Source organism: Cervus elaphus, chromosome 30 (genome assembly GCF_910594005.1).
Source record: "Cervus elaphus chromosome 30, mCerEla1.1, whole genome shotgun sequence".
In the NCBI taxonomy this organism is placed as follows: domain Eukaryota; kingdom Metazoa; phylum Chordata; class Mammalia; order Artiodactyla; family Cervidae; genus Cervus; species Cervus elaphus.
Window position 1 is genome coordinate 23,274,163 of NC_057844.1, and position 15,359 is coordinate 23,289,521.

Here is a 15,359-nt window from a genome sequence, read left to right on the forward strand (position 1 = left end):
AGATGAACTGACATTAGGCTAAGTGTGTGCGTAGTGTGGGGACAGTGTGGATGAAGGCTTAGGTGAGAAAGAATGGCTACTAGAGCTCAGTTCATGTAGGACTTGAAAGCTTTTCTAACTGATTCTAATTTCTACTGTAAAAGCATTAGCAAAACCATTAAAGGAGGGAAATAACAAAAGGGGGAAAATAATCTGATTTGAATTTAAGATGCTAACTCTGGCCACAGCAAAAAGAATCAAAGGGGAGGTCATACAAAGCATATGCAAGGGCAACAAATGGGTAGCTCCTGCAGCATCTCAGACAACAAGGGCAACAGGAATGAAAAGAAAAGAAGATATCTGAGAAAATTAGAGAGCAAAATCATCACGATTTGGTTAGTAGTAAATGGGATGAAGGGGTTGACTCTGAGATTTTGGATCTGCATAATTTAATTCACAGCATTATCACAATTCACAACTGTGTTCTTTATACACTTATTTAGTTGCGTGATAAATGCAGCTCTTATTGGTGGTTGTCTCTCATGATATATAGCCTAACTTCTTCATGTTGTCATTCCTGTTTCCTCATTAGGTTAGGAGTAAAATTCTGAAACTGAAGAAAACCTAAATAGGAATAATGAGACTATTAGGGCATGGTGAAATATTACTACCAATGTCTGCCTTGATCAGACCTCTTTAAAGGAATACATGTGCAATCATTATGACTGGACCCAGTTGTGAATACAGACAATCATCACATGGGAAAGAGTAAGAATAACACTCCATAAGGAAACGTACACTGACACGCTTGATTGTGTACTTACCATCGCAGCCTTCAGTGCCACAGAATCTAGGTTGGGCAGATTAGCCAAAGGTCCCTTAAGGAACAAAAGGCCAAAAACAAGATGAAAACAGGTGCTATATGTTACAGTTCACTTATCAAATACAGTCCATTAGGAGACTTCCCAAATTTGAAAATTTAGCTTATTTCCAAAGAACGTCCTCTCTTCAACCTCAATTAAAAGAGGGACTATGATCTGTTAATTTTTGTATAACTAGCGTGAAGGTCCTCAATAATATGTCTCGGAGTGAGGAGCACATATGTTTACGAACAATGAAATAGCAGGATACTTCAGATTTGATCATGAGCAAGAAAAAAGGGCAGTTAAGTACTAAGAAACGGCAGTGAGACATAGACACCTTAAGAGTCTCACTTTGACAATTTTAGACAGTATAAAAAAGGTAGCAGAACTAGCTCCTTCTGGTGGAAACTTGCCTATTACCTGGTCAAAAGAAAAAATTCAAACCTGTGATCTTTGAGAGTGTCACTTAAAGAGTTCCTGGGCTATAAAATATTCTTCATCTTAATGTTATTTAAAAGAGTTTTTTGCTTTTTAAGCAAAGATGCTTATATGGTTTCCTAGGCTTCTCTCCCATTCTGTGTTCTAATTCTACTGGAGTTCCATAACTGAACAAGATCATATGCTAGCCCCAGAAGTATTTACCTTTCCAAATAATAGACCATGATCTGCTAAATTAAAAGGGGGAATGACTGCTATTTATATATAGTAATCTATGCATTCAATTAGTTGATGGTGATAAAGGACTCTGAAAAATTTACCATTGTATAACTATCTATAGTGAGAAGGACAGTTAACATTTGGGGACACTCTACTATTTTTTTTTTCATTTATTTATATTAGTTGGAGGTTAATTACTTTACAATATTGTAGTGGTTTCTGCCATACATTGATATGGATCAGCCATGGCTTTACATGTGTTCCCCATCCTGAACTCCCCTCCCACCTCCCTCCCCACACTCTACTATATTTCAGGTAGTCATCTGAGCACTACACAGGCGTTATCTCACTTAATCATCAGAATAACCCTATGTTACAGATATTAGTACCGTCAATTTACAAATGAGGAAACAGAGACAAGTCACTTTCCCAGTGAGAAACTGCGATTAAGCGGCAGAGCCAAGATTCTAATGAGTCTAGCTCTAGAAGACACAGTCTCAATCAGTGTTTCTCTCTAGGCAGAAACAGCCACGTGCTTACCTGTTCAGCTTTATGTTGCTGTACTGTGTTATAGATATAACTCAAGCCTGCTCTGGTTAAAACATAAGAAGCTTGCTCGTTTATAAGTGTGTCCAAATGTGCTTCAATCTAAAATAAAACACAATTAAAAGAAAACATTTTAAAGAAGAACAGGACTGATGAGAGTGGAGACGAGCCTGGACTCTCAGCTCTCCATCGCGCTCCTTGCTGAGGCGCAGGGACTGCTCTTACACAAAGACTGTTCCTTCCTCAAAGAGGAAGTCCTCTCACAAATGGGAAGAAAGTCTTCTTTGAGGATTCCAGGACTAGCCACTAGTCAAAAAAATCTGAGTTGCTTCTTAGCTCTTTTAAAAGCTGGTATGACGCAAACAAACAAAAACTACTCATCAAGAACAACAATGTAAAATAAAATACTTAGGAAGAATTCTGGGAGGATGAGGACTTGTTCCTCACATCCACACTGCCTCATGCTCCCAACTTATTGGACTGACTCAGCCAATCAGATATGCCATCTGGAGAGGCCTGGAGGAAATCCCACAGGGGCTGAAGCTCTAAGTTCTCCTGAAGAAAGCAGATCTGGGGGAGATGGTTGAGGACCCAGCAGAAGACTAGTCAGAGACGTCAGGCTCAGGCTGCCTACAGAGACTGTGCTGGCAGATGTGAGCTGTACGTGCTCACCTGCTGTGTGCTGTTCTTGGGGAAGCTACCTATGGCTAATGGGGGCAGAAGTCACAGGAGGAGACTGCCCGGTGGGATGACAAATTCCCAGGAAGGGAATTCCCTTCCCTTTACCAGTACAGGTCTGAAAGCCTGGAGCTCTTCCTGCTGTTCCTCCCTGCTATCAACCTGTTTACCAATGACACAGTTCACCATTAACAGATGATGTTCCCACCTCAATGCTTGCCATTGTCCAAGCCTCTACAGTATCTGAGGCCCTCCCCTTAAAAAACTCACAACTGGTTTTAAAAAGGTGATAGGTTCTAAGAGGAAAGCCACCAGAGTAATGAAAACAAGTGTCTTTTCTTGAGGTAACACAGGTAGCTCAGACAGCAAACAATCCACCTGCAACGCAGGAGACCCGGCTTCGATTCTGAGGTTGGGAAGATCTCCTGGAAAAGGGAATGGTAACCCAATCCAGTATTCTTGCCTGGAAAATTCCATGGACAGAGGGGCCTGGTGGGATACAGTCCATGGAGTTGTAAAAAGTCACATGACTGAGCGACTAACACATGTATACTGAAAGACACAGGGCACTTTAATTTTTTTCAAGTGAATGCCCAAGAAAGTACAATTAGAACCTTAGAACCTTTACTTACTAGTCTCTTTGAAAATCCAAGAAAAATAAGATTGCAAATATAAATATTTAATGAAAGAGTTACCACTAAGAACCAAATTAGTGTCTGAAAGAAAAATGGAAAAACAGTAATACAGAATAAATATCAAAGAAATATATTAAAGTGAAGAGGTTTAAACAGAAATTAAAAGACAAATTCAGGAGATAAAGCCAACTAAGGACAGAAGCTTTTTATATTCAGAATATAAAAAGTAACAGATGGAGAAGTGATAATTAATTAAAGATAACAGAAAACTTTCTTGAGCAAAAAAAAAAAGGTTGAATTTCCAGACTGAAATGGCTCTGCAAAGTCCAAAATGGAAGTAACAAAAAAAAAGAGACATACTAAAAAATATCCTGAGGAAATATCTGAACTCAAAGGAAAATCCTTATAAGATTCCACACGAATAAAATAGAATGTTTATTGCAAAACTAAAGAGAATCAGACTAGCCTGGATTTCTTACTTTGAACACTGGAAGAAGTTTAAGAATGGAAGAAAATTACCAGACTATTGATAGAAAATATCTGAAAATCAAGAATACTCTACTAAACAAGGAAAACCATTACTGCAGGGGCATGCCGCCCAGCAAGCAGCCACACCCTTGCCCATTCCTTCCACACTGACTCTGGGCTGGTCCATGAGACCAGCACTGGCCACTGGCCTGACAGCAAGCATGATGCAGACCTAATAAGCACTTACATGGTGGGGTGTGTCCTCTGGGGATGCAAAAAATAACTCTGAGGTATTTAAGAAACAAGTGATAAAACAGATTGTTGGACAACTGATACATATCTGCACATTTCAGGAATAGATTTAAGACAAATGGCAGTTTGGGGTTGAATTAGTGACAAATACATTAAAAACCAATGAATTTTTAAAAAAGATTTTCACTAATTATACATAAACAATTTGGGAAGAAAGAAAAATTAATCATACTTCATATTTTGTTAAAAAAAAAAAAAGAGAAGAAAAAAGAAAGGATTTGATAGCAGGAAATATCACGAATTTAGAGGTCTCAAAACTCATTCCTTGGAAAAACCAAAAACAATACATTTTTACCACAGCCATTGCCAACTGTTTATATTCTTGTGATAATAAAGAAGATTCAGAGTTTTGTTGTTTTTTTTTTAAACATTTTTATCTACCAAATCACTATTTCAAACTCAGAAGTCAAGTGTCTGGTAAATTTTATAAATGGCGTTGTTGTGACTCTTAAGTGAGACCATTTGGCTTAAGGACTAGCATGGTTGGTTTAACAAATTGTAATGTTGTGCCTAACACTGATTTACACATAGACAAAAATGTATCTGTCCTTTGCAACACCTTCCGCACAAGCTCCGCAGCTCGAAAAATATATAGCACGTTATTCACAGTTCGGAAACTGAAATCTGCATACAGGATAACAGTTCAAATTAGTCAGAAAAGCTCCATTCTACCACCATGTACTATGATTTGAATAAAATATCCTACTCATTACATACCATGGCTTCTCCAAAAACTAAAATACTGAATATGCCTGGGGGGAAGGGAGGTACTATCAGACTATAACAAGGAATTCAGAGAAATCAGGTCACTGAAGTTGGCTTACAGCCAGTAACTGAGATCATGTATGGAAAAAGAAGATTTCATCACAGTGAGCAGTCACGTTATAGCAAAATTAACCTGGAACTGCAGCATTTCCAGACGTCTGTCAGTGAATTCAAAGAGAGCTAATGTCGTCTTCATCATATATAGTGAATTGACCATGAAAGTGGCCATGTCAGCTGTGCCCAAATGGCTGGCTGATACAGTACACATCTGGAGGAGAGGATCCAAGACACATGATAAAACCTAAAATGAGAAATAGAATTAAACAGACCCTTCATCTCCGTACCAGTGATACAGGTCTGCGTTGATGCCAAACTAAAGAGGAGGGGACCAACTTACAGAAGCACACATGAAAGATTACCATTTAATGGTATAAAAATCATAACTCTTAGAACAAGCATCACTGAACATACATTACTTTTTAAATTAATGGGAAATAAATGGTTTAATATTTGAAGGAAAAAACACTGAGAAGGGGTGTCAATATAAATGGGTTACAAAATGCCAGAATTTCAACAGAATGTATACTAGAGGAGCAATAAGAGTCCTTACGGGTGAATTTACAACACACCTGCACAAAATCAGCTTGACGGGCATCTAATGGCACAACTGAAGAATCATGAGATGCTAGAACTTCACGCAGCAACACGAGCGTCTGATTTAAGGCAGAACTCGGTCCAAGATCAGGTGGTGGGAGTTCAACCTAAAATAAAGGAAGATCTATACACTGCTTATATTTTTCTACTAAATTCTAGTGTCTAAATAAATGCCAGTTCACAGTAAAATCATTCATATGAAAGACATAAAGCACTGGCTGACACATTACAAAATCTATCATCTATCAATTGTTTATTCTCTATTGTACTAATGAAAATCACAGAAAGTGACACAAAAGTTTTTGTTAGATTATCTCAGAATTAATATATCAGAAGTATAGAATTTGTACTTTTAAAATACAAAAAATTATGAGGAAAAACTTCGTAGTCTTTGAATTTAGGATTATATTTTCATATGGATTTGAAATGGCCTATTTTGTTTAGCCCAAGTCTTAAGAAAAAAGTAATTCAGAGAGAGACCAGCACTTCCCCAACTATAACTGAGAGTCACCACTCCCCGTCATGCCCCAGTCTCAGATATTGTGGCTCAATATGTACAGGTTCAGGGTCTATATATTTGAAACCAAGTCCCCTAAAACTGAGTTCCCTCACTGCGTTTATGAGTAATCTCTTATCCAAAACCAGACTCCCTCTCTTGTCCTGCCCGTGTTCCCCTCAGGACTGAAGAGTATCAAAGAAAAGGAGAGACTAAAACCAGCAGGACCCTGTAGGACATTCCCAGGTACAAAAGTCCCTCCGTGTCCCCCATCTCCTGTTTGTGGAACAAAAGGTTTTAGTCTTCTACACGCCTTTTCTGAGTTCCAAAGAACAGAAGCAAATGGTTTATGATTAGGACAACAAACGCACAGGACTTCTAGTTCCTCCTGGAAAGATAGAAATAACAACCCGATGCATACTCTTGAGTTGTTCTGGAGAAAGTAAGACCCCCATCTGGGCAGAGAATGGTGACCACATGCTGATCACTAACACACAGACCCCTGCTGGAACCAGCAGGTTAAGATTCCCAGAACATCACCCTGTTACCTTATCACCAATAAGGTAATGAATAACCAATAACCAACCAGAAGGTCCACAAACTGGTCATACATCCTAAGATCCTTTCCCCTAACACTGTCTCTAATAACCCTTCCTGAAAGCCATTGAGGAATTTCCATCTTGTGAGCATTAGCTGCCCATTCTCCTGGCTTGGCACTCTGCAAATAAACACTTACTTTGCTCCAAACACCCACGGTCAGAGTTTGGCTTTCCGGCCCTGTGGGCACATGAGGCCCCACTCGGTAACATACATTGAAACCATCACCACGTTCTATACCACAACCATTTCCTCTGAAAGTTTCCTCCTACCTTACTTATTTATGGAATTACAATTTTAAGTCAGTAAAATTATTCAAAAGAAATTTAAGAGTGCAAGTTAATGTTTGAAATGTAAAAAACAATTACAACTTTTTCACATACTTTTATTTAAAATTTAAAAAGCATTTTAGCTGAAAACATTGTTTTTGTTTGTTTTTCCTGGCAGAATAATCTGCAAGGAATAATGTAAAACTCAAAGTATTCCTATAAAAAAGCACTTTTCAAACTTTAAGATGCAAACAAATGACCAGGGAATCTGGTTAAATGCACATTCTGATTCAGCAGATCTGAATCTTAATCTCAGGTGCCTGAGGTTCTTCATCTCAGCTAAATTTATAAACTCCGAGGTGATGCCCAAGCTGCTCCTCCAAGAACTACAATTTGAACAGTAAAAAGACATTCTAGACAGGAGTGATATCCAAGAATTTAAATCAAAATTTAAAGGACCATTTAGATTTTCTTTTCAGAGTGCTAGGCAAATCAACCCTGCTTACTATTAATTTGATATGGGTTTCATTTATGATAAAACATACCCTTTAAATTAGTATTGTATTATTATAGTGCAAAGAACTTTTCAGAAAATGTCTCTCTAGCTAAAACTGATATGACATTGTATCTTCTAGGGGATCCTTTAGATTTTGCTAGATGCACAGCTATGAATGTTTCAGGAGAGCCTGATAAACAAGGGAGTACACATACTTGACTACTGAAGTGCTTCAAACACTTTGTTAGGGAAAAGGTACATCTTCAATAAAATAATGTCCTTGAATTTTCCTTTAGCATACCAGATAAAGAATTAGCTCCCAAATGTGTCTTTTTAAAAGCAAAGAAGGAATCACAAAAGAGTTCGTTTCTGGCTATACCTTTATTTTAAAAGCTATTCTTCCTAACAATTTTATAATCCACTTTAAAATTCTATTAACAAAAACTGAGTGCTTTGGTAGTGAAGACCATTCTGCAATACGTGTTTTCCTAATAAGGCTATAATCTTCTTAGAAGAGATGAATGGTTTATAAGAGGCAGAATAAGATGATAATATACTTAACATAAAATATGGAACATTAAAATTTGGAGAAAGATTTTCTGAAAGAAACCTGAAATGGTTGTGTACATATAAGTAACACATGAGCTATAAACAGTATCATATTTCAATCTCAACATAATATTAAAATATCCCTAAATATTACCCAATTCATATCTAAGAAAAACATTTCAGGGCATAATTATTGATAATAACAATAAATAATAATAAGTTAAAACCCATTCACCTAATCTCACATAGGCTGCAGTATTAATTGGTACTTAATATATTCAAATTACAATTCTTTCCCTGTTTTTACCCTATTCTGTTCTAGAATTTAGCTGGAAGACGCCACACTTAAAATTTACCTTTCATTAACCATTGTATTTTCCTGCAACTTTTATTTTAACTTTATAAGAGGAATACAGTATTTAAAAACTTAGTGGGTTTTTTGAATGAAAATAAAACAAAATAAATGGATAACCATTTGAGAAAAATAAGTGTGATCCTTCCTTCCCCTCATGGACAAAAATAAACTAAAAACTCAATATAAGAGTGAAATTACAAAAAGACCTAAGAACACACATTTATATAAATTTATTAAATACTCTAACACTTTCCCACTAATAGATATTAACTTTAGCATATAATAAATTCTATATATATTTTCTTGATGTGGGAAGGTTTTTGAAGTACATTTTTTTTTTTCAGTTTTAAGCATTTATTTTGCAGTGGTACATTTTATAGCAAGTTCCCAAAAGTGAAACAATAGAGAAAAAACATGTTAGATTTTACTGTGTAAACATTAGAAGGGATGTATCAGAATATACTACAGGCAAAATCAAAACGTAAATGATGACATGGAGAAAAGATCTGTAATATATGACACTTAATGTTCATAATGCATAAAAATATCAGAAAATAACAAGAATAAGATACAACTTAGTAGGAAAATGGCAAAGGACTTGAAAAAACCATCCATGTGGTAATTACAGTGACTGACTTTCACTTGCTTAACTATCCCTGCAATCTAGTTGGGCAGGCTGTATAATCTTTTCTAAGGACTTCATTTGGTTTGCTAGTTATTATACTTTTCAACTCCAGAATTTCTTTCTGAGATTCTCTAACTCTTGGCAGGTATTTCCATTTTGTCCACACACTGTTCTCTTGGCTTATGTTTAACATAACTGTTCTAAAGTCTTTGGCTGGTAGATGTGCCATCAAGCCACTGTATATTATTACAGACACATATATTCCTCCTCTAAAGGCAAAGGAGAAAAGGAAAGATATATCCATTTGAATGCAGAGTTCCAAGGACTAGCAAAGAGAGGTAAGAAAGCCTTCCTCGTGATCAATGCAAAGAAATAGAAGAAAACACAGAATGGGAAAGACCAGAGATCTCGTCAAGAAAATGAGAGATACCAAAGGAACATTTCAAGCAAGACAGGCACAATAAAGGACAGAAGTGGTATGGACCTAACAGAAGCAGAAGATATTAAAAAGAGATGGCAAGAATACATAAAACCACCATACAAAAAAGATCTTCATGACCCAGATAACCATGATGGTGTGATCACTCACCTAGAGCCAGACATCCTGGAACGCAAAGTCACATGGGCCTTAGGAAGCCTCACTATGAACAAAGATAGTGGAAGTGAGGAATTCCAGTTGAGCTCTTTCAAATCCTAAAAGATGATGCTGTGAAAGTGCTGCACTCAATATGTCAGCAAATTTGGAAAACTTAGCAGTGGCCACAGGACTGGAGAAAGTCAGTTTTCATTCCAATCCCAAAGAAAGGCAAAGCTAAAGAATGTTCAAACAAATGTACAACTGTACTTATTTCACACACTAGCAAAGTAACACTCAAAATTCTCCAAGCCAGGCTTCAACAGTACACGAACTGTGAACTTCCAGATGTTCAAGCCAGATTTAGAAAAGGCAGAGGAGCCAGAGATCAAATTGCCAACATCTGTTGGGTCATCAAAAAAGCAAGAGAGTTCCAGAAAAACATCTACTTCTGCTTTACTGACTATGCCAAAGCCTTTGACTGTGTGGATCACAACAAACTGTGGAAAATTCTAAAAGAGACGGGAATACCAGACCATCTTACATGCCTCCTGAGAAATCTGTATGCAAGTCAAGAAGCAACAGTTAGTACTGGACATGGAACAACAGACTGGTTCCAAATGGGAAAAGGAGTACATCAAGGCTGTATATTGTCACCCTGCTTATTTAATTTACATGCAGAGTACATCATGCGAAATGCTGGGCTGGATGAAGCACAAGCTAGAATCAAAATTGCAGGGAGAAATATCAATAAACTCAGGTATGCAGATGACACCACCCTTATGGCAGAAAACGAAGAGGAACTAAAGAGCCTCTTGATGAAAGTGAAAGAGGAGAGTTAAAATGTTGGCTTAAAACTCAGCATTCAAAAAACTAAGATCATGGCATCCAGTCCCATCACTTCACAGCAAATAGATGGGGAAACAATGTAAACAGTGAGAGACTTTTATTTTTTGGAGGCTCCAAAATCACTGCAGATGGGGACTGCAGCCATGAAATTAAAAGATGCTTGCTCCTTTTAATTAAATGCTATCATAGAAAAGCTATGATAAACCTAGACAGTATATTAAAAAGCAGAGACATTACTTTGACAATAAAGGTCCATCTAGTCAAAGCTTTGGTTTTTCCAGTAGTACGTATGGATGTGAGAGTTGGACTGTAAAGAAAGGTGAGAATTGATGCTTTTATACTGTACTGTTGCAGAAGACTCTTGAGAGTCCCTTGGACCTCAAGGAGATCAAACTAGTCAATCCTGAAAGAAATCAGTCCTGAATATTCATTGAAAGCACTGATGCTGAAGCTAAAACTCCAATACTTTGGCCACCTGATGCGAAGAACTGACTCATTGGAAAAAACCCTGATGCTGGGAAAGACTGAAGGCAGGAGGAGAAGGGGATGACAGAGGATGAGATAGTTGGATGGCATCACCAACCCAATGGACATGAGTTTGTGCAAGCTCCGAGAGTTGGTGATGGACAGGGAGGCCTGGCGTGCTACAGTCCGTGCAGTCCAAGAGTTGGACATGACTAAGTGACTGAGCTAAACTAATACCCCTCCTTCATGTGCTAGCATAGCACACTGCAGACATCTTCCATAAAATACATGACTCTACAGTAAGCACTGATTTATCAGACTATTTCCCATGAATGGAAGAGCAATCTGAGACCAACAGACCTTCACTGTTTGCTCTTGTGCTCTCATTAGAAAGCAACATTCAAAGTTTGTATCATGGATGAAATGATTTTAGAAAAACTGTATCTAAATAATAACTTATAAAATAACCGTATCTAAAACAAGAACTGACTGCCGGTTAGTAAACTTCTGGTGATACAGGAAAACACATATGTGAAATACTTCATCTCCACAAATGCATGCTGCTTTTCCAGAAAATTTGAAACCTATGTTAGGGTCAGACAGTAGACTCTTAAGGTTCCCCTGAGCTTAGGAATGTAAAATCCAGGGCCTCTGAACTGGACTGCTACTGACCGCTCAACACCGTACTACAAACCTGCGCCTAATGTAACCAGGCAATTGGATAGAGCAGCATAAAGTAAGACAAAAATGGTGACTGTGATACATCCCTGAACAAACCTGAGTCCTTAATAATGAAACAAAAACAAAGAAGGATCTGACGGTTATAAACCCACTCCTTAAGGTCTCACCAATTTACTTTTGCACAACACAATGCTCAATGTAAAATACTAGCTCTCACAGGTTTTTGTTCGTTTTTTTTCTTTGCTTTTATGGAATATTTTATTATCTTACTTGTTTCATAATTGCAGTATGTAACTCAAAGGAACATAAATTCCATTATGAAAAAGCTAGACCACCAGTGTAAAAATATATGCCAGCTGTATAGAAAAAGTATTTACTAAAAGTTCCAGTTTTTCAATCTGTATGTCATTTTAGTCCTGACCTATTAAATATAGAAAATCTGCTTTAATTACAAATTGTGGGTTATTGAAAAATGGTAGTAAAACTAGGGCTTTGAGATTCTACTTCCAACTGTGACTCGATGTTATACTGTTCCAGGAACAGACTATAAGCCTACATCCAGTAAGCCACCCCAAAATGAATTTTCTTGTTCACAGGAAGAACTCAAGAGAACACTAAATGAAATGGGAAAAAAAACTCACCAGTGTAAAAACAATAAAACAGCATTTTTAAATGTGAAAGACTCACACAGTATCAGAACTGCATTTTTCAAACATACCTTGTCCATTAACTTACTGGCATGAAGACTTAAGCTGTTGAAGAATATTTTTTTGCTCAGCAAATGCATTTCTTCAATGGTAGTCAACAATGTAGTTGCGCTATTTCCAATAATGCCACTAAAAGCAAAGAATATTTCTGGTTGCAAAGCAGGCCTAAACAATTCAGCTCTATAACTGGGTAGAATTCTTTTAAAAGATCCAGATTTAAATAAAAGTTTTTATATAGAATATAACCTGTGAATTAAACAATTACTCTAGTTTCATACAGAAATGAGTTTTTTTTTTCCTTTTAGGTTAGGTGACAAACAAATGAAAGCAAACTACAGTGTTTTCAATATCTCATAATCTCTTAGAAAAGCAGTGGGTTAGACTAAACCTTTATAGCATGCAAATCCATGTGGCTATTTTTCCACTATTACAGTAAACGCATGTTTTGATTATCTAAGAAAATCTGATTTTAATTTAAAGGAAGCCATTCCATCAGTAGCTCTATGGAGAAAATATTATTAATACTGAGCTTTTTAAATTAAAACTTATGTCATATCAGTAACACATCTGCAAATTATAAAGTATTATGATTATACAGCTGCCAAAAAAGTATATTTAAACTAATTATGAAAAATTTGGCAACATTTTAAAATAACTACTGTACATCCTATAATTCTCAATTTTCTACAAGGATATTCCTTAGACTTGTCCAGTGGGGTTTCTCATTTTTTGCAGAATGTAACACAACCATGTATATAAAACAATTTCCAATTTTATTCTCCTATTCATGTACTGAAAGTGATTCTTCTATTCCTGATACTGGCATGCTTATAAAAAGTGATCTAAAATGATTTTTTAATAGACTATCAAAAATATAGCCTGGAACACCATTGTTTTACCACAACTCACATACAACATGGTCTTACAGTGAATGACATTTACATTCAAAAAGATAATGCTGTCAAAAGATATATGCATGGTGAAAATGAATGCAAATTTTGGAGTCAAAGATTATATTTTAGACAAGACAAGTGGTTCCTAGATAAGACAAGTGGTTCCTAATCAGATAAAGTCACTTTAATTTAGAGAAGATAAGATAGCTATTAATATTACTTAGAGAAGATAAAGCTATGGTTCTGTTTTACCACTAATGGAAAACTAAATGTTAAAGAAGAATTTATGTTATTTACATCCAGAATAGGACATTTTACTAATTATGCCCTGTTCTGAGCATAATATAGACTTGCTTTAAGTGCCATGGATCTCAAATACAGAAGGACTCAAAAAATACTTCTATTATAGACTTATACTGCTACATAACTGTGTGTGTGCAAATGTGTGTTTGTGTGTGTGTGTGTATGTGTGTGTACAGTTATGCCTGGAAAAGAAAGGAAAAAGGAAATAACGAACCTCAAACTACATCATGTATAATATGCAAATAATGACTCATATGGTGTGGAGGTTCTACTAGTTTATACTTAGTTGACAAATAGAATACACACACACACACACAAATACTACACTGTGTTCTAACTGAAATGAAGTATGACATGGGATTTAATGAGCACCTTTAACCACTCCACTTACCTGATTGTGTGGTGGTAAAATTTGAGGAGGTTAGAAATTTTATATAATAAAACTGCCCCAGGTTCAGCAACTATTACTTGTTCAATTCGAACCTATTAAAACATGTGACAAAAAATTAAACATTTCTTAAAAGTGTAACTTTTTTTTTCATTAATCACATGTGGTGTGAACAGCATTAAAGAGATTAAATTTCATGATTACAGAAATCACAAACTTCCTTCTAAATAAGTAATATCTGAGTATTAAATCAGAGGATGGTAAAACACAAAAAATTTAACAGAGGTATACTCTATGAACAAACGATCCATTACCTATAGAATTTGGCTGAAGACAATTGCTATCAGAAATAATCAATACAATGAGATCATCTTGAGGTTTTTTTAACCAGCATACAATGGAATTAAGTCAACACTAAATGGCAAAGCAGCTGTTACATGCCTAAAATCATCAGTAAAAAGGTACAGCTCTGACTGAAGTGTTAGCAGCAGCAGCAGCTGTGAACCGATAGTACGGGGGAAAAAATGAAAACAGTTTTAGCTTTAAACAACTAAACCAAGTTTCTTGTAATATTAATTAGAGAACAGGAAAGCAGATGGATCCTGAGTTGGCTCCAACATATTTGTCTAATTATAATACTACCAGGGCGGTATCTCAGATCTAGTTCAAAATTAACTTGAAATGCTCAAGATTAACTACTGGGAATCTTTCTAATTAAAATCCATCCTTCACTAATCTTTCCCTAACTAACAAATACAATTTAAACTACACTGAATGTGCTTACTTATATATTACACTACATCTATGCTTAAACTGCAGATAACATTATGTCTTCTTGTTTTCTAATTAGATTCGAAACACAGACATTGTATTTTCTAGTCCTTTTACATATCTGCAGCATTTAGCAGAATAATACATATGCAGGAGATGTTCAATAAACATTTTTGAAAGCATTTAGATTTTGGAGTATGTCATAATACCAATGAATATGATCTGCTAAAATATTTTACATTATAAATACATGTAAGATAGTATACAAAAACCTTGCATAGAAAATTGGCAATGATTATTTTAAAATGCGTTTTATTATCCGACATTAATGTGTTAATTTGACAAAATTACAGCTTGAATTCAAGTTGCTATTTCTTTAAACTCCAAATAAGGCAATAATTTAACCATATAACATATATAAAATATTTTATATAATATATACAAAGTATTTTACCTTTAGAGGCCTGCACACACCCTCAGTGATATGGCCAACAACTTCTTGAATATTTTCTTCAACACCTACGGTTAATTATAACATAACTGAAATTTTTTTCATATTGCACTGTTTCACAGAAGTACAAAAAATCAACAAACACTAATACCTGTGATTAATAGCATTAATGATAAACATTTAAAATAACCATTAATGGTATTTTATTAAGTTCAATATCTTTTAGGACATTACTAACTATATTAATATCTGAACCTAAAGCTTTATCAATTCATTTGACTGCTGATTAATAAAAAAAGATTGTGAAATTAATTAACTGAAGGAAGTGATGAG

General features: G+C 35.8%; 1 protein-coding gene across 1 annotated transcript in view; it reads right to left on the minus strand.

Annotated features, from left to right (window-relative positions):
- The window catches only part of COG6 (component of oligomeric golgi complex 6), a 49,393-nt gene that overhangs the window by 13,228 nt on the left and 20,806 nt on the right, over positions 1-15,359 (minus strand). Inside the window, exons 11-17 of the mRNA XM_043892060.1 lie at positions 15,030-15,094; positions 13,808-13,899; positions 12,232-12,349; positions 5,533-5,664; positions 5,037-5,204; positions 2,040-2,147; positions 804-857 (exon numbers count right to left, since the gene is read on the minus strand). Coding sequence (XP_043747995.1) covers positions 804-857; positions 2,040-2,147; positions 5,037-5,204; positions 5,533-5,664; positions 12,232-12,349; positions 13,808-13,899; positions 15,030-15,094 — 737 coding nt within the window. The remainder of the gene's footprint in view (positions 1-803; positions 858-2,039; positions 2,148-5,036; positions 5,205-5,532; positions 5,665-12,231; positions 12,350-13,807; positions 13,900-15,029; positions 15,095-15,359) is intronic.